General features: G+C 51.9%; 2 protein-coding genes and 2 pseudogenes across 5 annotated transcripts in view; 1 reads left to right on the top strand and 3 right to left on the bottom strand.

Moving 5' to 3' along the window:
- LOC112893601 (LEAF RUST 10 DISEASE-RESISTANCE LOCUS RECEPTOR-LIKE PROTEIN KINASE-like 2.7) overlaps window positions 1–9,831 on the bottom strand; it is a 26,561-nt gene extending 16,730 nt beyond the window's left edge. The window contains exons 1-7 of one of the 4 annotated variants that reach the window (XM_025961018.1): window positions 5,178–5,287; window positions 4,844–5,108; window positions 4,438–4,776; window positions 4,146–4,360; window positions 3,918–4,084; window positions 3,700–3,847; window positions 3,216–3,552 (exon numbers count right to left, since the gene is read on the bottom strand). In XM_025961018.1, coding sequence (XP_025816803.1) covers window positions 3,506–3,552; window positions 3,700–3,847; window positions 3,918–4,084; window positions 4,146–4,360; window positions 4,438–4,776; window positions 4,844–5,013 — 1,086 coding nt within the window. In that variant the 5' untranslated portion in view covers window positions 5,014–5,108; window positions 5,178–5,287 and the 3' untranslated portion in view covers window positions 3,216–3,505. Of the gene's footprint in view, window positions 1–3,215; window positions 3,553–3,699; window positions 3,848–3,917; window positions 4,085–4,145; window positions 4,361–4,437; window positions 4,777–4,843; window positions 5,109–5,177; window positions 5,288–8,892 lie in introns of those variants that run through there. The other 3 variants (XM_025961019.1, XM_025961021.1, XM_025961020.1) reach the window with 3 other exon arrangements.
- A 355-nt stretch (window positions 9,832–10,186) lies between these two features.
- Window positions 10,187–11,033, bottom strand: LOC112892422. Its single transcript, XM_025959595.1, has 2 exons — window positions 11,026–11,033; window positions 10,187–10,831 (listed from the first exon to the last, which is right to left on the bottom strand). The coding sequence occupies exons 1-2, from the start codon at window positions 11,031–11,033 to the stop codon at window positions 10,249–10,251; spliced, it is 591 nt and encodes a 196-aa protein (XP_025815380.1). The 3' UTR covers window positions 10,187–10,248.
- A 136-nt stretch (window positions 11,034–11,169) lies between these two features.
- On the bottom strand, window positions 11,170–15,786 carry LOC112893595 (annotated as a pseudogene).
- Window positions 15,787–16,809: 1,023 nt separating this feature from the next.
- LOC112892423 lies at window positions 16,810–17,330 on the top strand (annotated as a pseudogene).
- Window positions 17,331–20,714: the final 3,384 nt, after the last annotated feature.

Genomic DNA, 20,714 nt, shown 5'->3' on the forward strand with positions numbered 1-20,714 from the left:
GAGCGCCTGATCGCGGATCTGGAGGAAACTTTCGCCAGCCTAAGGAAGTACCGATGGAAGCTCAATCCGACCCAGTGCGTTTTCGGTGTTCCATCAGGCAAATTGCTCGGGTTCATAGTCAGTAACCGGGGCATCGAGGCCAACCCTGAAAAGATTACCGCCATCACTAATATGGAGGCACCTGCCACAATCAAAGATGTGCAGAAACTTACAGGGTGCATGGCAGCTCTCAACAGATTCATCTCCCGGCTCGGGGAGAGAGGACTACCTTTTTTCAGACTCTTAAAGCGTCAAGACAAGTTTCACTGGACAGAGGAAGCCGAGCGGGCCTTGCAGGATCTCAAGCAACACCTACAGTCGCCCCCGATCCTCACAGCTCCATTGCCGGGTGAGACCCTTTTACTTTACATTGCGGCAACTACCCATGTTATTAGCAGTGCCATTGTTGTCGAACGATCCGAGGAGGGCCATGCTTTTGGCGTGCAGAGGCCCGTGTACTTTGTCAGTGAGGTACTCTCGGAGTCTAAGGTGCGGTACCCGGCGGTCCAAAAGCTTCTTTACGGCATACTGATTACTTCAAGGAAATTACGCCACTACTTTGAAGAGTACCAGATCACCGTGATCACAGACTACCCGCTGGCGGATATCCTACACAACCAGGATGCCACGGGTCGTATTTCAAAGTGGGCAGTAGAACTGGGGGCTTTGTCGATCGACTTCAAGCCACGCACCGCAATCAAATCCCAAGCTCTAGTCGACTTCATGGCAGAGTGGAGGGAAAATCAAGTTCCAAATCCAGTTGACAAGCCAGAGCATTGGACCATGTACTTCGATGGTTCTCTCATGCTCGATGGCGGCGGCGCTGGAGTTTTATTCATTTCCCCAAGAGGCGAACAACTCAAGTACGTCCTCCAAATCCTCTGGGAGGTATCCAACAATGAAACCGAGTATGAAGCCTTGCTTCACGGGCTTCGTTTGGCGATATCACTAGGGATCAAGCGACTACTTGTATATGGCAATTCACTTTTGGTCGTTCAGCAAGTCAACAAGGAGTGGGACTGCAATAAGAAGACCATGGAAGCCTATGTACAAGAGGTACGCAAGCTAGAAAATAAATTTCCTGGCCTAGAAGTTCTTCATGTGCTACGGGAGCACAATGTCGCCGCGGATGCCTTATCTAAGCTGGGATCAACCCGAGCACAAGTCCCAGCAGGGGTGTTCGTACAAGAGTTGAAGCAACCATCCATCAGCCCTTCACCACAGGTCTCCACCGGCACTGGCTCTGTATGGCCAGAACGGGAGGTTATGCTGGTTGGCGAGGACTGGAGAGGAACTTTATCGACTTCATCCGAGATCTCGTATTACCGGCAGGGGTGGATCCCAAGAGCGCTGCTGCCGCCCGCGTCATGCGATGGAGCAAGGGGTTTGCCCTAGTCGAAGACAAACTTTATCGGCGCGGCGCACGATCTGGAGTGCTCATGAAGTGCATCACAACAGAAGAAGGCCAGGATATTTTGCGAGAGATACACGAGGGAGTATGCGGTAACCATGCAGCGTCACGCACGCTAGTAGGCAAAGCGTTTCGAGCTGGCTTCTGGTGGCCCACCGCCGTGTCTGATGCCGAGGATCTGGTGCGAAGATGTCAGAACTGCCAGTTCTTTAGCAAGCAAACTCATGTCCCGGCCCACACCCTCATTACTATATCGCCTTCCTGGCCGTTCGCTTGCTGGAGCCTCGACATGATTGGGCCCTTCGCAATGGCGCCAGGAGGTTTTACTCATGTTTTGGTGGCTATCGACAAGTTCACCAAGTGGATCGAGTTCAAACCGATCGCCAAGCTTACTCCAGACAAGGTGGTCGACTTCATCTCCGATATCTTGCATCGGTTCGGCTTCCCCAACACTATTATCACCGATTTGGGTTCAAATTTCACGGCCAACCAATTCTGGGAATTCTGTGAAAATTCATCCATCGAGGTCAAGTATGTTTCGGTGGCACACCCAAGGGCAAATGGGCAAGTTAAGCGGGCAAATGGCTTGATCATTGATGGTCGCAAGAAAAGGCTTTATGACGCCAATACCAAAAAGGGCGGGAAGTGGATACACGAGTTGCCACATGTCATCTGGGGGCTCAGGACTCAACCGTCCAAAGCTACAGGGCAGACCCCGTTCTTTCTTGTCTACGGCTCTGAGGCGATTCTTCCAGCGGACATCATGTGGAAATCCCCAAGGGTCGAGATGTATAAAGAAGGCGAGGCGGACGAAGCACGACAGCTGGAGCTGGATTCTGTCGAAGAGGCTCGCTGCTCTGCTCTCGTTCAGTCAGCCCGTTACCTACAGGGGATCCGGCGATACCATGATCGCAATATTAAGGAACGGTCGTTTAGCATAGGCGACCTCGTCCTTCGTCGTGTTCAGGATGAGTCGGGTTTGCACAAGCTTAACTCACGATGGGAACGACCGTTCATTGTCACGAGGGTTACAAGACCAGGATCTTATCGACTACAACACCCCGACGGTCAGGATGTACCCAATTCATGGAATATCCAACACCTGCGACGGTTCTACCCCTAAGCAGATTCGTTTTCAATTCCTGTACGCACCAAGGGCACATTCTTCTTTTCTGGGTCAATATGGCGGCTTTGTGCCACACGACCCGAAATGTAAATTCTTGAATACAATGCGGAGGCTTTGGCCACGTTCAAGTGTTATACAAATCGACTACTTGCTACAGGCATATGGGTCGACGCGATAACAATCGTGTTTCTTTCAAACTAGTTAGGCCCGTCTGGCTCGGGTTCTATCTAACTTGTCTGACATGTCCACATGATGGGCCATATCGACTACTCCTGAAGTCGTCGCACTCAGGGTAGTTCTCGACTGTTTGCTATGAGGCATCCTAGTCGCCGCGCCACAAAACGCGCGTTCCGGGCATGTTGGGTCCCCTCGGTCGGATCTTATCTAGCCTACCCGATGAGCTCACGAGCTATATCGACTACTTTCTGAGTCGCTGTACTCAGAGGTAGCATGTCCCCACTACAGAGCAGACGGGGCTCTCAGACTTCATATAAGGCGACAGGAGGACTAAGGTGGTTTCTTATATTACAAACGTCAAAAACACTAACGGTTCAATCCTGGACCATGTTTTCTACAATTTTTTCAGCTACTGGCCGGACCTCTAGCAAGTACTCGCGAAAGTTTTCATCAGTACAATCAGCAGCTGTGCCCCCTGCGAGTACTTCTAGCCGAGCCTTTGGCCAGAAGGACTTCACAAGGCCTAAAGCATGACCCACGTATGTTGTGGCGGCCTCGGTGACGAAGTTGAGGATCTTTTGCGGTGCCCCGCGAAGTCAATCCAGCAGCGGTGGCTCATTTTCAGCGTCGTCTTCCCGAGGGTCCACCATCTCCACGAGTTCCTGGGCTGCTGCCTTTAAGTCGTTGAGTTCCTTCTGGCGCCGCTCCTTCTCCTCGCCTAGAGTCTTGATCTGCTGAAGGCAGTCGACGAACTATTTCTCTGTGTCGGCCATCACCTTCCGCAGACTTTTGACTTCATCTGCGCGGCGATTCAGCATGTTCTTCAAATCAGTAAGCAACCCCTCTTTATAATTTAAGAGTTTTTTAAGTTCAGCGGTGATAAGCAGGTTTCAGACCATGGAGTTATTGACTATGGGTACGCTTTCGAGAATGAAACTCAACGTACCTTGATGGGCTTTTCGCTGCTCCTTGAGTCGGCCTTGGAGCTCGGTGATGGTCTGCTCAAAGCCGGCCCGCTCCTGCATTAGCTCATCAATATGCTTGGCGGACTCTTCCAGCTTCACAGCCCGCTCATCAGCTTTCTGGCTCATATCCTGCACGTTTCCGGACATCAGAGACAGACAACTCGACCATACAGCCACCAATGGTTTCGTCAAGATTTACCAGGGCAAACTTATCGATCGCCTTGATCATCTGCCGCACGCGGCTTAGGTCGTCCCTCGGGAGGCGCATCACTTGGAGTGCGTCGTCGATCTCTCCTCCAGGGGTTGGCAGCACGGTTGCTTCGCCAGGAGTACCCGCACCCTCCAAGACTGATGGCTGCGTGGTCTCTGCAACAAACAAGTGTTTAACACAGCGACGATTATGGCAGAAGGCAGCTGGATCATCTACCTGCAACCTCGGCGGGTACGGTAACGGCGGTTTCGACTTGCTCATCGCCAGTGGTTTCGAGTTCCGCGCGCTGGAGCTCGGGCGGCGGTGAGTCAGGCAGGGCCACATCTACTCCCTCTGCTGGTTCCGGTGCGTTGGCTTGCTCGGGCAAGGGCTCGGGGGCTGGAGGAGCCAACTCGAGTTCTGGCTCGTCCAGCGTCACCGCTGCTGCTGATCTGTTCAAGACAGCAGTAAAGCATCATTACTATGATTACCACACATGGCAAATAGCAAGATCCAGAGCATTACTTACACTTGGGATCGGATTATCGTTGGTTTCCTCAACTCCAGTTTCAATGGCCTCTTCACCACGGCGCTTGCGGCTGGAGGTGCAGGTATACAAGTCGAGGGGGCTGGCAGCGCTGGCGTGGCGATGGCCACGGAACTCACTGCTGGCGGCGGAGCTGCTTCAGTCGAGGGCGCGAGCTGCCCCGATGCAGCGCCCGCCACGGCGATGGTTATGTCATTTGCAGGAGAGGATGACGGGTCCGCCTCAGCAGCTCTCGCAGACACGACTGCTGGTGCATCATCCTCGGTTGAGGGTATCTCGACTACCTTCCGTCGTTGGGGGCTGGGCAAAGAAGACGAAGGACTACAAAACAGTGTTATCAGTATTCAGCAGAACAACTCGATAACTTCACAGCTTGATAGGCACTTACCTGGCAAGGTCAGTGGCGCCGGCTTTACGTTTCTGCATCTCCCGACGCCGCTGAGGGATCAGAGGCGCGTCGTCGGACCACTCCACGGATGATCCGGAGGAGTTGTCTGCTTGCGCCCTTCTCTCGTTTGGCCTGCTGCTCTCGGTCGACTCGTTGCCAGCGCTCTTCATTTTTTTTTTGCTTCGGCCGCGGCGCTGGGCAACAAGTGATATGGTCGAGGCAGATCAGGCTGTGGCGGGTAATTCCGGTATAACACCGTTCGATCCTGTAACAAGTTTATCAGTCAGTTATACTTCACAACATCACAAAGGAAGTCGAGAAGTCAATTACTTACTGATGGTGGCCGGTTCTGGGCTGAAAATCCTGCGGGAACGTATGGAACGGTTTCCACATCCAGTAGAATTCGCTTGACGCGAACAAGCGCTGCGTCGTCTCCGAGTTCCTCTGCGCACATACGAGATGGGTCTTCAGTTCCCATGTACTCGAATCCTAATGTGTGGCGCTGTTGGATGGGTTGGATTCGGCGTTTGAAGAATGACATCATTACGGATGCCCCGGTTACCCCCGCCTCCTTGTGCGCGGTGATCAACTCTAGCAACTCCTTCACCTGGTCCATCTCTGCCTGAGTAGGCTCCAGGGTCCACTCGGGGTGCTGAACGGGAGATCTGCCTGAACGCGCAGGGAGTTGGGGGGCGTGGTTTGCAATATAGAACCATTGCTGCTTCCACCCGGGGACATTGGACGGGAATTTGTAAGATATGTATTTTTCACTGGCATGTTGCCTAAGCTGGATGCCAGCGCCCCCTATCGCAGATGGATCTTTTGAGGTGGACTGCGGCTTCATGCGGAAAAGATAACGGAAAAGAGCCTAATGGGGCTCAATTCCGAGGAAGGCTTCACAGAAGTGGATGAAAATGGAGATGTGGCAAATTGAGTTAGGGTTGAGGTGTTGCAGCTCAATCCCGTAGAAATAAAGGAGGCCACGGAAGAACGAACAAGTGGGGAGGGCCAATCCCCGTTCAGAAAAAGAACAAAAAGAGATAATTTCGTAGACATTTTCCATGGGAAAGGGGTCGCGAAAGGAAAGGCGCCAATTGATGAGATCCCTTTCTTGCAGAAGGCCCCCCAACACCAAATTTGCGAGATTGTGGCGAGAACACTTACTAATTGTCCACTCGCCGGTTGCCGCTTGCGCTTCTTTCAAGTCCTTCTGGTTGGTTTTCTTCGGCGCCATTTCGAGTTTGTTAAGCCACGAGCTGTTCACACAATGCTCGGGGGCTACGGTCGCAGGTCCGAAGGATTTCGACTACGCAGGGCGGTGGAGGGGTGACGGCAAGGTGAGATCCAATCGGGGTTTTGTTTGGCGGCGATGTAAGATCTGAAGGCATAGGAAAAACCCTAACTGACTGCGAGGTTAAATAACCAGCAGTCAGGCAGTGGTTTACTGTGCAAAAGATGAAGCGTCTCATAAGAGGAATACTTGGAATACGAGCGGTTTTTGGTGAATTTCTTGGGCAGTTATTTGATTAACCATTTTTTCAGAGTTAATTGTCCCGAAAAAAGAGGTTTTTCGAATTTCGAGTTCAATTTCTGCCAATTACATCATCCTGAACTATATTTTCTCGACAGGAAATATTTTTGCCACGTTCTTTGGGATCCTTTTTTTCCAAAATTTGAGAGATTTGGATTCAAGGCTCGGGGGCTGTGAGACACGTGGCATCGATTACTTATTTTTCGAAAGTACTCGAAAGATAAGAAGAAAAGATTCAAGACTAGTTTGACCTTCAGCTTGATTCTTTGATTCAACCTAAGGCTCGGGGGCTACTCCATATGGAGTGCGATTATTCATCGCACCCCATACAGAAGAAAGAATTCGGGGCATGAGCACCTCATAGCTTCGATGCAGTCAGAAGAGTACTCGAAGAGAAATTTCAGGACGGAGCTTCGAAAGAAGTCGAAGATTGCTTCAGAAGTACTCGAAGAGCCTGCAGTACTCAGCTACGAAGAGCTCGGGGGCTTGTCAGACCCGGGGCCACGGGGCTGTGTACATCAAGGAGTCCGTATTGGGCTAGGGGATAGGACGTGTGCTGTATCTTGTTTATGTTGTATTCTACCCGCATGCGGAGTAGAACTAGTCGATATAGAAGGAAACAACTCGAGTTGTACTTGAGTACGATTCCTAAGCTAGTATCAGGCTAGGATTCATGTAACCCTGTCCTCCCGGATATATAAGGGCGGGCAGGGACCCCCTCAAAATCAAGATCACCAGATCAACATCAAGGCAATACAAACCATCATATAGGACGTAGGGCATTACGCATATTGCGGCCTGAACCTATCTAAATCTTGTGTTGTCGGCACCTTCGAGTTCCTGATCTCGGCGCATCCTAACCCAAAACTTACCACCTTGGGTATACCCCTCGGTGGTCAGCCGGATAAAATCCGACAGCCTGATCACAGCAGAATTCACCTAGTTGTTCACGTCTCACAACTGAAGAAGCAGGTTCCACCTCTAGTTGAAGTCACTCCTGATATTGCTGCTATCACTATAGAACCCGATGCTGCAGTCACTCCCTGGAAAATCATTGACCGTCGCCTTGTTCCTCATGCTGGAGCCACTACCCTACGCGTCAAGGTCCAGTGGTCAGGTTTGTCATCTTCGCTGGCAACCTGGGAGGACGAAGCTGATTTACGTCGTTGTTTTCCAGAAGCAACGGCCTGGGGTCAGGCCATTTCTGAAGGGGAGGGGAGTGTAACGGTATAGACTACTTATGCTAAGTCCTTTACCTATATGTACTTGGGCCGGTATTGGGCCGGTATTTCTGTCAGGCAGAGCCCAAACCGGCCCAGAACCTGCTGAGTTGTCACCCGGTCGGCATGTGGCCGGGAAGGGGATTTAAGCCCGCGTCTCGTTGGTGTCTGGGATGGATCGGATGAATGAACCTGTCGCCACCTCTCTCTCTGTTGTTCTTCCTCTGCTCTGAATCCTTTCTCCCTCTGAATGCTAGTTCTCTCCCCAAATCTCTAGCGTTCCCATAACACCTCCTCCGCCCATGGCGGTGCGGAGAAGGTAATCGATGGGAAGTTCGATGTGCAGGTGCAGGTGCTCAGGACTGACAGGACGGGATGGACGAAGCAGAAGTGAAGGGAAAAAATAGTAAAGGAGAAGAACTGGAGAAAAAGAATGGATCCTATCTTACGTGTTCTTGCTAGCAAGTGATCCATTCATCTCATTCTTTTCATCGATCAATCCAATTTGGTTCGTTTTGTATTACGTGGAAGTCATGCAAAAAAAAAAGCCTATGCTCTTGCCCAGTCGCCCACTGCGCTGCATGTGCGTGTTCTCCCCTAATCACCGATGCTATGGCTATAACTTGATTTGCTCGTTTCGTGTTTGATTTGAGGCTAGTTCGTTGATCTCGTGGGTGAGGAACTCAATCTAGCACAAATAAACTTGATTTGGGCGGGGGCTAGTTTTTGGAAGAATTGGTGTTTCTGAGTTGGCCCAGAACCTAAGAACCAAGGAACAAATTATGCTACCTGTGCGGATGAACACAGACGACGTAACAATGGTCTAACGGAAATGGCACAGAAGGAATTGCAAATTTCAAACGACGACAGTAATGGGAAGCAAAGAATTTTGATGGCACTCAAGGGATCAACGTAGATTCTAGCGCCATTGAGAGAATTTACTCTATTTTTAAAGAGCTCCGATGGAGACCCAAGAGCCAAATTTCGAGATCTCTTGTTCTGGAAATTCAAGGGGTTTGAGTATTTCAGGACGCCTTTTTTTGTCAACATAAGAAAGCTAATCCTGAAGCAATTACTGTGAAGCAAATCAACTCAATGGAAAGACAGGCGTGGAATCAGACGTCTGGGTATGAATCAATCATCAAACGAGAGTAGTAATGCTAGGCTGTGCAGATGGAACAGACTTGATGCGTACGCTGTAAATTGCTGTTGCAACTGGAAATTAAATCTGGATGCGTGGTGTGGTGATTGCAAAAAATGGAGCGAGTCAAATCGAACGATCAGTTTTGGAAACTTACTTCTTGGTCTGCAATCCGGGTGGCCCACCTTGGCGTTGGAGCACAAGCAGCCCGTGAATTCCCTCTTCTGGCTGTAGGCGCACTTCCCGCCGCCCTGCTCGCACAAATCACACTGATCCGTTGTTGCTCGGTTCCATTCCAACTCGAACCCGTACCAAAGCACCTCAGCGTATCCGCCCGTCACAAGCACGGACTGGTTCCTTGCCATCAGAACCTCGCTCCTCACTGGCACGGAGACGACTTCCTTGCAACGCCCATCCTGATCCAGCGCGTGCTCTTTGGCTTTATCATGATCGTCAGGTGTAAAGACGAAGGAAGCTCCATCGGCATACGGGCTCTTGAGGTTGCAGCCGATCTCGTATGTGACCAGGTCAGGCGGCGGCACCTCATCATGACCGCGTGTTGAGTAGCAGTTGAAGTAGAAGGTGAGGTTGTCGTTGGAGCTGGTGTTGTGCAGCCACATCTTGTTGAAGCTGACGCCGTGGCGGACTGCGGGGCAGCTGCCGCCGAGGAGCACGTCGCTGTCCGCCAGGATGATGGTTTTGCTGTCGTAGTCGATGTTCAGAATGGTGTACTTGTCACCGCCGAGAAAGATAACCGGCGTCCCGGTCGGACCCTCGTCCTGGCAGAAGATCTCCAGGTCGGTGTAGCCGCAGGAGTAGGATGTATTGTAATCGGTGATGTTTCTGGTTGTGCTGGAGAGGTAGAAGGGATATCTGATAGATACGTTGCCGCAGCTGGACGATTCCGGGCACATGGAACCGTCGTAGGTGGTCGGGAGCGGAGCAGGGTCGCCATGGGCGGCGGCGATATGGACGGCGAGGAAGACGAAGAGGAGGACGGGGAAGCGTGGTAGGCGAGCAGCCATGGTGGCGAGAAGAGTGCAGTCAACTTCCGTGTTGTAGCCGGGACAAGAGGACTGCTAAATGCTAATGGAAATCCGCCCGAGCGGTAGGGTCGTTTTCAGCCGATTGCGTTGATTTTCATTGTAGAGACAAAAATCGAACCAATGGTGCAAACCAGTGCACGTCTGCTGGGCCCGACGCCGTCCAATTTTGTTTGAGACGATCGCTTTGTATTGGCACCGGCACCCGGCAGGAGACCAGACTCTGGTTGACGTTGACTCCCAGGCCCAGCACGCAAGACCTCGAGGGGCGACTCGCGATTACGCGGAAAGAACGTCCTCACACAGGAACACGTCCACCGCGTGATTTTCGCTTCGAAAAGTGTGATCAAACAGAAGCTACATAGAGCAAACAAAAATCTCCGCAAACCAAGAGAGAGAGAGAGAGAGAGAGAGAGAGAGAGATAACGCGCAATCTCAGCAAATAATGAGCATTCCACATCCTCTGAAGTCTAGCGAACAGAAAGAGAACCGATGCACCCACGTACCGCCTCTTGGCACCAACTCAGCTCCACGGCGGAGGACAAGGACGACGCGTTCTTCATGCAGTCGTAGAGGGAAGTGATGTCGTTGGAGTGGGAGACCGTGAGCCGCAGCCACGAGCTGTCGGTGTCGATGGTGAGGTTCATGTGGCGGAGGCGCGGGCAGCCGGGCGCGTGCTCGTCGGTGTCGGCGGCGGAGACGACGACGGTGGGCGTATCGTAGTCGATGCGGAACACTCTGTAGCGGTGGGACTTGACGGGGAGGACCAGCGTGCCGTCGTCCTCGCTGACGAGGCCGAGACCCGGGTAGCCGCAGTCGGACCGACGTCGAGGTGTTGAGCCAGAACGGGTACTGGACGACGTGGCCGGCGCAGGTGACGACCTCGCTGCACGGAGGAGGAGGGCGCGTTGGCTACGGCGTGGAGCAGAGCAGCAGGACGGAGGAGGACGACTGGACGACTCAAAAAAAACAACTGAGCGAGCGGTAGCGTTCGAGGCCCACGGCCCGGTTCGATCCCAGCCCACAGCCAAGTGGCCCACGGCCCACGCAAAACTAAAAAGATGGATCTGGTGATCTGGTCAATGCCCTTCTTCCTTCCGGTCGCCGCCGCCACGCGTACGTCTCTCCCCTCTCGAGTGACCGCGCCGCTCTCGCCGGGGGAGCCTGCCACCCACCAGGCCACCACCCTGGTCTGCGCGATCCGGTGGATCTGGAGGCAGCGAGCGTAGCCATATGTTGTGAGCTACCCGGGCATCGGAGTTAGGCACTCAGGCGGAGCCGCGGAGGCAAACATCGATCGACGCAGGCTGCACCGCTACGGCCCAAGGCCATTGCAGCCATCTGAAACCTGAGCAGGGGCTGCATTGGCCTATCTTGGCCACTCTGACTTCGGTAAGCTCTGGCTCTCAAACCTAGTCCGCAATAGTCAGTACGAGTATTTTTCATCACATGAAAAGTGTCTTTGCTAATGTATTTCGTTGGGATTTAAACTGACCCAAGGACTGAATCTGTAACTCATTTGCCCAATCATATTAATACAAGTGCAAAGAAGTGAGACCATACTTGTAGCTAGTCTGATGTAGTAATACCATCATAAGATGCTATATGAGCACCCAAGGTCAGCAATTAATATATTAGGTCCATCTCTGTTTACAGACCTAAAGTAATATTTCAAGGCCTTAATTTTTTCAATACACCAAAAATTTGCAGTTGACTAGTTGAGCAAACTGGTATCAGTGAGCAGCATTTTATTGGGAACATATCGATGCATATCAACTCAAGAACACTCTTGGTGGCAGTTCCAGATTACTCGTGAAGCCTTCCAGCATCTCTACAACTCTAGTCATGGTTGGCCGATCAGTTGGAATCATCTGTATACACCACAGACCTACTACTATCATCTTTCTCACGAGCTCTATGATGTCGCCATTAATCTCAGAAGCACAAGCACTGATACAATAGTCATCCAAACTCTCATAAAGCCACTGAGGGAAATACTGGCTACTAGATTCACTATGTGCACTGATATTCTTGTCCCTTGCACTAACCATCTCAAGCACCATCATTCCATAGCTGTAGACATCAGACCTGCTACTTACTGTTCCAAATTGCTTTGAGTACACTCGGGGGCAATGTATCCGATTGTCCCTCTTGCACCACCAATAGAGATAGCGCTCTCTTTATTCAGGCATAGCTTGGCCAGTCTAGAATCATATACCTTAGGGCAGAAATCTGGTATTGCATCCTGTTTGATATCAAGATGCACAATGCGAGTATTGCATCCTCGGTGGAGATACTCAAGTCCTCTTGCAATGCCAATTGCTATGTCAAATAATTTCTCCCAGCTTAGTGTATTTTCACTGTTGATATTGTTGCTGAAGGCATACCTTTCAAGTGAACCATTAGGCATGTACTCGTAAATGAGAGCCCTTTTGGATCCTTCCAAACAAAATCCTAAAAGTGTAACAACATTGACATGAGAGGTTCTGCTAATGCTAGCCACCTCATTCATAAATTCCTCCCCATCATCCCTAGTGTCCTTTAGCATCTTAAGTTCTTAACTGCTACCTGGCTGCCATTAGAGAGGTTACCTTTGTATAGAGCACCAAATCCGCCTTGGCCTAACTTCACAGCAAAAGACTTTGTCAATCTTTGCACATCTGTATCTTTACAGATGTAGGTTCCCATTCTTTTGTAAAAATGACTCAATCCTTGGTTCGTTCTTCGATTTAAAAGGTAGGAAACCATATTTGTGAGTCAAGAAGAACGCAAGACACAGAAATAGAAGGGCCGACGTGCTTGCAACAATATCTGTATCACAACAAGACATCACAAGTAAATCTATTTTCCGAAGCGTTCTAGAAATTCATTTTAGAAACTCAGTAGAGAAACACATAAGTTTATGTTCCAAAGGAAGGGTAAAAACTCTTCGCTACTGTTCAGCAATTTGTGAAACGCTCAAAATATCCATTTTGCAAAGCATAATGCACGAAATCACCAGTCGGTTGGGAAACTCGTAGGTTTATTTTCCGAAAGGAAGGATAAAATTCTTTGCCATTGTTGTCACTCGGCAGTGGGCATCAAAATAATATATTTGAGAGAATATGGATTTTAAAACATGGCATGGCAATAATTAGCTATATGTCTTTGCTCTGCTCTTTTACACTAAAATGAAGATGGGTGCAGATTATATAGGCACATGTAAAACAGGCTTGGCAACAGATTAGTATACGAATAAACAAAGGAAAAACACTTAGTCTGTTCCCAAGATAGTGGTTACTTACCAATTCTTGTTTTCCTATTACTATGCCCTGCCATTACATAAGCAAAGAAGCACATAAGTGTACAGAAATTGCATTTTAAGCTAACAATATTCTACCATAAAAAAAGCAGATTGCATGGCTTCATTAAAAGCCAGGTGACCGGTACAAGAAGAACCATGTTAGATCATCAACGCACAAGGAAAATGGGCTGTAGTTTCAAGCTTTTTCTAGAAAGATTTGGCAATTGATACTAATATTGAACATGTACATAGATAGTAGGGAATCCATTGGCAGGTTGTTGCCGATCACTGCCTTGAACTCACTCTAGTTACCTATAGTTTTTTTTTAAAAAGTAAACTAGTCACCTATAGTTATCAGCTCTGTGTTTGTCCTCTTAGGACTCAAATGATCCAATTCGGTTGATTGATGTAAGCAAAAAAAAAATGCTTGTGAGTTGTGATAGACAGTTCATATAATTTCACTAGCAATTTTTCCATTTCTAAATACCGTAGTACTTCTATATAACATACTTCTTACTAATTCAAGGATCCACAAAAAAAAACCGCAAGTCTAGATACCTAAGTGAGACAGGTGGGCAAATTTTACCCAAGTTTTCTTCAAATCAGTTTTGTGTTCATCAAAACAAGTTCCCTAAAAAAGGATCTTTATTGCAGTGTCTAAGATGGCAATGGCTGATTAGTAAGATGAAAATTACTGATGCAACCGGAAATCTCGAGTGTTTGTAGTGACTCCAAAAACGAAGGGAATCAAATTGAAGGATCGTTTTGAAGGGCTTACTTGGTCTACAGCTCGGGTGGCCCACCTTGCTGTTGGAGTGGGAGCACAAGCATCCCAGGAATTGCCTGTACTGGTTGTAAGAGCACTTCCCGCCGGACTGCTCGCAGGGGTGACACTCCTCCGTCGGAAGCCAGTCCAGCTCGAACCCCTGCCTAAGCACGTCCCCATATCCGCCGCTTCATAAGTTGGTCCTGTTCCTTGCCATCGCCATCAGAACCTCGCTCCTCACCGGCACGGAGAGATTCTTGAAGTACGCGACCAACTCATGCTCTTGGGCTAGCTTTACCATGATCATCAGGTGTCGGCACGAATGAAGCTCCTCCATTGCCAAACGGACTCTTCAACCCGTTGCAGTCGATTCGGTACGTGTCCAACCCAGCCAGCGCGGGATAGTAGCCGAGGAAGAAGGTGAGGTTGCCATTGGAGCTGGTGCTGTAGAGCAGCCACACCTCGTCGAAGCTGACGTTGTGGCTGACCGCGGGGCACCTGCGCCCAGGGCGGAGCACGTCGCTATCCGCCAGAACAATGGTTTTATTGTCGTTGGAGATGTTGAGAACAGTGTAGCTCTCGCTGCCGAGGCGGATGACAGGCGTCCCGGTCGGCCCGTCGCCCTCGCAGGAGATCTCCAGGTCGGGGTGGCCGCAGGCGTAGGGTGTGTCGTAATTGCGATCGGCGATGTATCTGACTGTGTTGGAGAGGAAGAAGGGGTATTTGATGGATACGTCGCCGCACCTGGACGATTCTGGGCAAATGGAAGCGTCATAGGTGGTCAGGGGCGGAGCAGGGCCGCCATGGGAGGCGGGGATGTGGACGGCGAGAAAGACGAAGAGGAGGACGGGGAGAAATGGTAGGTGAGCAGCCATGGTAGCGAGAAGGCAAGGCGGGCTCACCTCGGCTGCTTTGTTAGGTCCAACTGCTCGGTGAGTTGCAGGATCTATATCGGGTGGCTGTTGTTGCGGTTCACTGGCAAGGTAGTAGAATGGCCGGTGAATATCAACGCTGCCGCGCCAGGAGGGTGTTATGGCCCGCTGGGCGTCAAAATTGTACCAAAGGATCATGTCAGCTCCGTTGTTTATTGGTTTCTGGATCAAGACTCATAATATTAATGTGCAAATTGATGAAAACAACGTTTAGAGGAAATATATTTAGATTCAGTGGGAGTTCTGGTCAAAAGTGGAATTCAAAAAGCTACACTTTCCTAACCAGGTATCTAAATTAAATTCCGATTACACCATCATATTTCTTACCATAAGATTAACTAAACAAGATTGCACTTCTCTACTATTTCTAAAGCATGCAATGATTCCTTGCTCCGTAAATTGGAATTCTAATCGGAACCCGAACAAATCTAATTGGAACCCGGACAAATTAATTGGAATCCCAATCGGAATCCGAACAATCAATATGTCACGCGACCACAACACGGCTCTACACGGAATGAAAGAGCAATGCACGGGGACGGTGCTAGTAACTATAATTCCAACAAACTTGGTATAAAAATAAGACAAAAAATCTAAATGTATTGCAGCAAAAGTGGTGAAAAATCTAGAGATAAATATTAGGAAACCAAATTTCTAGGAGAAAATTTTCCAAAGAAAAAAATGGAATCAAAATTTAGGGACAAAAGGAGCAAAAGTTGAAGAAACAGGAACACACAAAAATATTTGAAAAATATACAAAAAGTTTTGCAAAAATGTTAAAAGCATTTGTCAGAAAAAAATTGGAAACAAACATTTGTGACAATTTGGATCTTTAAGGGAACATTACACTTCCAAACATCTACTATGGGCTGGCCTATCACTCCCATAAATTCATCACTCTATGCAGGGACCTAGAAAAGACCTTGTTTTGTTTCTTGGCCTGGCCCCACTAAAATCTGGCTTAGTTGGCCGGGCCCATAAAGTGTCGTTACTAAGAAAAATCGATCAGCCTCTGCTGCTGTCCTACCTTGCCAGTGAACCGCAACAAACACCAAGAACAGAAAACATGTATCAGTAAACACGTCTTCACCTAGCTGTCCTGTAAAATGTTATAGCATAGTGCCACTCAGCTGCAGCAAAGCCGGCAGCTGAAACTCGATCGCCACCCCCCATGAATAACGGGAGATGCAAGGACGACGTGCCGTGCCAAGGCCCCATCGTCAGCAGCCGGCTGTCCCCTCGCGGTCCATTCGTGGCTCGAAATTTCCACATCGAATCGAGGAACCGGTCGATGTCAACCTAACTCCCTCACTTGACTCTCACGCACCACCGCCGCAGTAGTCAATAGTCGGGACTCGGGAACGCGGTGGGTCAGGCAGCAGGGATTGTGGCAGTTCCGGCGAGATGTCTCCGGGCCTGGACTCAGGCAGAGGCAAAGATCGACGCAGGCGGCACCAGTGCGGCCGACGCTGACTGGCTGAGTGATCATCTGGAATCTGGACCGCGGTGCTCCTGGTTTGGACAGTACTGTTAGTTAATAACCTTGTGCCCAGTTCAGTTCTTTTTTTTCTTTGCTTTCTGTTAAGCGCCATGCATGAGCATTATTTATGAGCCGTGCATGGCGAGTAGTGGCCGTTGGCCAGGTTGTTGCTCATGGCGTGAGAATAGCTCAGCGTGGGCAAGTCGCGCGTGGCGTAGTGCGCGTCGTGCGGGCCGTGGGGATGGACGCGGCTGAGGCGTGGCGTGAGAAGCGCGCTTATGCGCATGTATCTTACTACTTAATACTAAACCAGAAATTGCAGCAGTTAGTTCGCTGCGCCAAAACTCTGTGTCCACTGTGTTCGTGTTGTGTACCCTGTTCTTGCCGAGTTCATCGTCGCTGGTGCAAGTCACCGGGCGTCAAGCTCACAATTGGTATCAGAGCCATCCGATCGAGAGGCCATGTCGGCACAATCGAGCCGCTCGCCGACCCCGCGCCGGGGGAGGTCTCTGTCGCGCAGGCCGCGCCGTCGAGACCATAGCGTCGTGGTGGAGCGGATCATCGAGCGGACGGCGGCAGGAACGACCAGCTATCCGGTTATCACCAAGTCCAATTACAACGATTGGGCGCTCCTGATGAAGATCAAGCTGGAGGCAAGGAGCCTCTGGACGGCTATCGATCCGGGCGACGTCGAGCGGCACGTGGACAGGACGGCACTGGACGCTATCTGTAGCGTCGTGCCGCCTGAGATGATCTCCGCTGTTGCGACCAAGCCATCGGCGAAGGCGGCATGGGAGTGTGTGAAGATGATGCGCATTGGAGACGAGCGCATCAGGAAGACCACAGCACAGAAGCTGAGGCACGAGTACGAGTCACTCGCGTTCCGCGACGGCGAGGCTGTCGAGGACTTCGCCATGCGCCTCACCGGATCGTCAACCAACTGGCGATTCTCGGCGACCCCGAGCCCGACCCCAAGGTAGTCCTGAAGTATTTGCGGATCGCCAGGTCCAGGTACAAGCAACTCGTGCTTTCAATTGAGACCCTGCTCGATCTCTCCACTCTCACCGTGGAAGAGGTCACAGGACGGCTGAAGGCCGCCGAGGACGACGAGCCCGACGCGCCTGCTCAGTCGATCACCATCGGCGGGAAGCTGTACTACACCGAGGATTACTGGAAGGAGCAAAACAAGAAGCTGGAAAGCTCTCGCGGCGGCAACTCCGGCGGCCGTGGCCGGGGACGCGGCAGAAAAGGCCGCGGGCATGGTGGTGGAGACTCGGACGGGCAGAGCAGATCAAGCTCGGGATCAGGCTCGGCACGGAAGGGAGACAAGTGCCGCTATTGCGGCAAGCTGGGCCATTGGGCCTCTGAATGCAAGTCAAAGAAGAGGGATGAGCAGGCCCATGTGGCCATGGATGACGAGCAGACTCTCCTGGTGGCTCAAGTCGACCTCTCCAACTGCGGCGGTGCATCTTGCGATGGCTCCCGCGACGGCCAGGCGGACGCGCTGGGCTCTGTCCTGGCGCCGGCGGTGGCAACCCCTGCGGCAGTGCTGGCGCCGGCCGTGGGAGCTCAAGCTGCGGGATCCGGCGGCGCTGGCGAGGTCCACTTCATCGAGGATAAGGTACACGCTGCCCTCTGTGAGGTAGAGGAGCAAGATCCCTGCCGTTGGGTGCTGGACACCGGGGCCTCAAATCACATGACGGGGTCCCGGGCGGCGTTCGCCAGCATCGACACGGCGACAACAGGGACCGTGAGATTCGGCGACGGCTCCGTCATTCGCATCGCGGGGTGCGGCACCATCCTCTACGAATGCAAGAACGGCGAGCACCGCGCCCTCAACAACGTCTACTACCTGCCTCGGCTCACCACAAACATCATCAGCATCGGGCAGCTGGATGAGGAGGAGTACGATGTACACATCAGGCACGGAGTGATGCGGATTCGCGACGACCAGCAACGCCTGCTGGCTAAGGTGCGTCGCAGCCCCGGGTGCCTCTACTACCTCGAGTTCAGGATCGCGCGTCCGGTCTGTCTGGCCGCGCGTGCAAGGGAGGATGCGTGGCGCTGGCATGCTCGATTCGGGCATATCAACTTTGGCTCGCTGCGGAAGATGGGCAAGGAAGCGCTGGTGCGAGGGATGCCAGTGCTCGAGCACGTCAACCAACTGTACGACGCGTGCCTCGCCAGCAAGCATCGGCGTGCGCCGTTCCCGCAGCAAGCTCAGCGGCACGCGACGCAGTCCCTGGAGCTCATACCCGGGGACCTGTGCGGCCCTATCACGCCGGACACACCAAGCGGTAATCGGTTCTTCTTGCTGCTCGTCGACGACTACAGCCGCTACATGTGGCTCACGCTGTTGCGTTCCAAGGACGAGGCGGCGACCGCGATCAAGCATATCCAGGCAACAGCAGAGAGGAAGAGCGGCAACCAGCTGGGCACTCTCCGTACCGATCGGGGTGGCGAGTTCACCACGGCGCACTTCAAGGACTACTGCGCGGAGCTCGGCATGCACCGCGAGCTGACGGCACCCAACAGCCCCCAGCAAAATGGGGTTGTGGAGCGACGCAATCAGTCGGTGGTGGCCATGGCGCGCTGCCTCCTGAAGGACAAGAACCTGCCCGGTATGTTTTGGGGGGGAGGCTGTAAATTGCGCCGTGTACTTGCTCAACAGATCGACATCCAAGAGCACTGGAGGAAAGACACCGTACGAGCTCTGGACGGGAGCTGTGCCGGCCGTGCACCACCTGCGCACGTTCGGGTGTGTGGCGCACGTGAAGGTCACCACGCCGAACCTGAAGAAGCTGGATGATCGGAGTCGCCGCATGATCTTCGTCGGCTACGAGCCGGGGTCAGCGGCCTACCGGGTCTACGATCCGGCGACGAGACGTGTTCACATCAGCCGTGATGTGATCTTCGACGAGCAGGCGAAGTAGGAGTGGCATGGTGAGCAGCAGGAGCCGGTCGACAGCGAATTCGTCGTCGAGTACTTGCGAGCCGCGGCAAGCACAGCATCAAGCACGCCAAGTGCGTCGGCTGCGGCAAGCTCTACCCCAAGCGTTTCAGGAGCAGCCCCTGCGTGGACAACTTCGTCAACACCATCAAGCCGATCGGAGGCTGCATCTACAGTGGCGCCGGCGAGCCCACTGCAGGTGCACGGCACACCCAGTGCTGCCACAACTCCACCAACACCTGTAGCAGCCCCTACACAAACCCAGTTCGCATCACCTCCCTCTGGAGCAGACGCCGAGCTGGATGCAGACCATGATGACGTGCCACTGCGGTACCGTCGCGTCGGGAGCTTGCTGGGCCCAGGCACACCGCCGGGACTGGCAGCACGAGAGCTGCATGAAGAGCTGTTGCTGATGGAAGGAGAGGAACCTGCAACATTTGCACAGGCTGAACAAGAAGAAGTGTGGCGTCGTGCAATGCAGGATGAGATCGATTCGATCGAGGAGAACAGGACCTGGAAGCTGGTGGATCCGCCACCAAGGCACAAACCCATAGGATTGAAATGGGTGTTCAAGCTCAAGAAGGATGCAGCAGGACGCGTTGTCAAGCACAAGGCGCGCCTGGTAGCTAAAGGCTACATCAAGAGAGAGGGAGTGGATTTTGATGAAGTGTTCGCACCTGTGGCTCGACTTGATTCAGTTAGGTTACTGCTTGCTCTCGCTGCACAAGAGGGATGGACAGTACATCACATGGATGTCAAATCTGCATTCTTGAATGGTGAGCTAGAAGATGAAGTTTATGTTTTGCAACCTCCTGGCTGTTAGTAGCTCAATTTTCACTCTCATTGAGCTGAGAGGATGACACTCAAGTTGGGGAAGTTTTTCTAGGTTTTCTTCATTCACACTCACAATGCCATGCCTTCCAACGGGAGGGGTGGCCACATATATATACAGCAGGGTGCTGGGCAGCAAACGAAGCCAATAATGCTAGTCTAACACTAGTCTAACTGCTGTCCTAGAGAGGACACTAACTGCTGTCCTATAGTCCAAGATGCCTGCCCTATAGTCCAAGATGCCTGCAGTCCAAGATGCAAGGACTACAAGATGCTAACTGCTGCTAAGGACCACAAAAGACCAGCAGCAAGGACTTATCCATCATTCTCCCCCTAAGTCTTGTGCGTCGTCTTGTGGGAAGATTGGACCATCCCAGTCCTGGAGCAAAGCTCAAGGAACTTGATCCTCCCAAGGGGCTTGGTGAGCAGATCCGCAAGCTGATCCTTGGTGTTGATGTAGCTCGCCTGGATGCTTCCTTCCTCCAAGCAACCTCGGATGAAGTGGTACCTCACCCGGATGTGCTTGCTCCGTTCGTGGAAAACGGGGTTCTTCGCCAAGGCCAGAGCGGACTTGCTGTCCACCCTGAGCTCCACTGCTCCAGTGTCTCTGCCGAGTAGATCACCAAGCAGTCGAGCGAGCCAGAGCGCCTGAGTCGACGCGGTGGAGGCCGCTATGTACTCGGCCTCGCAGCTG

Source organism: Panicum hallii, chromosome 5 (assembly GCF_002211085.1).
Source record: "Panicum hallii strain FIL2 chromosome 5, PHallii_v3.1, whole genome shotgun sequence".
Classification (NCBI taxonomy): domain Eukaryota; kingdom Viridiplantae; phylum Streptophyta; class Magnoliopsida; order Poales; family Poaceae; genus Panicum; species Panicum hallii.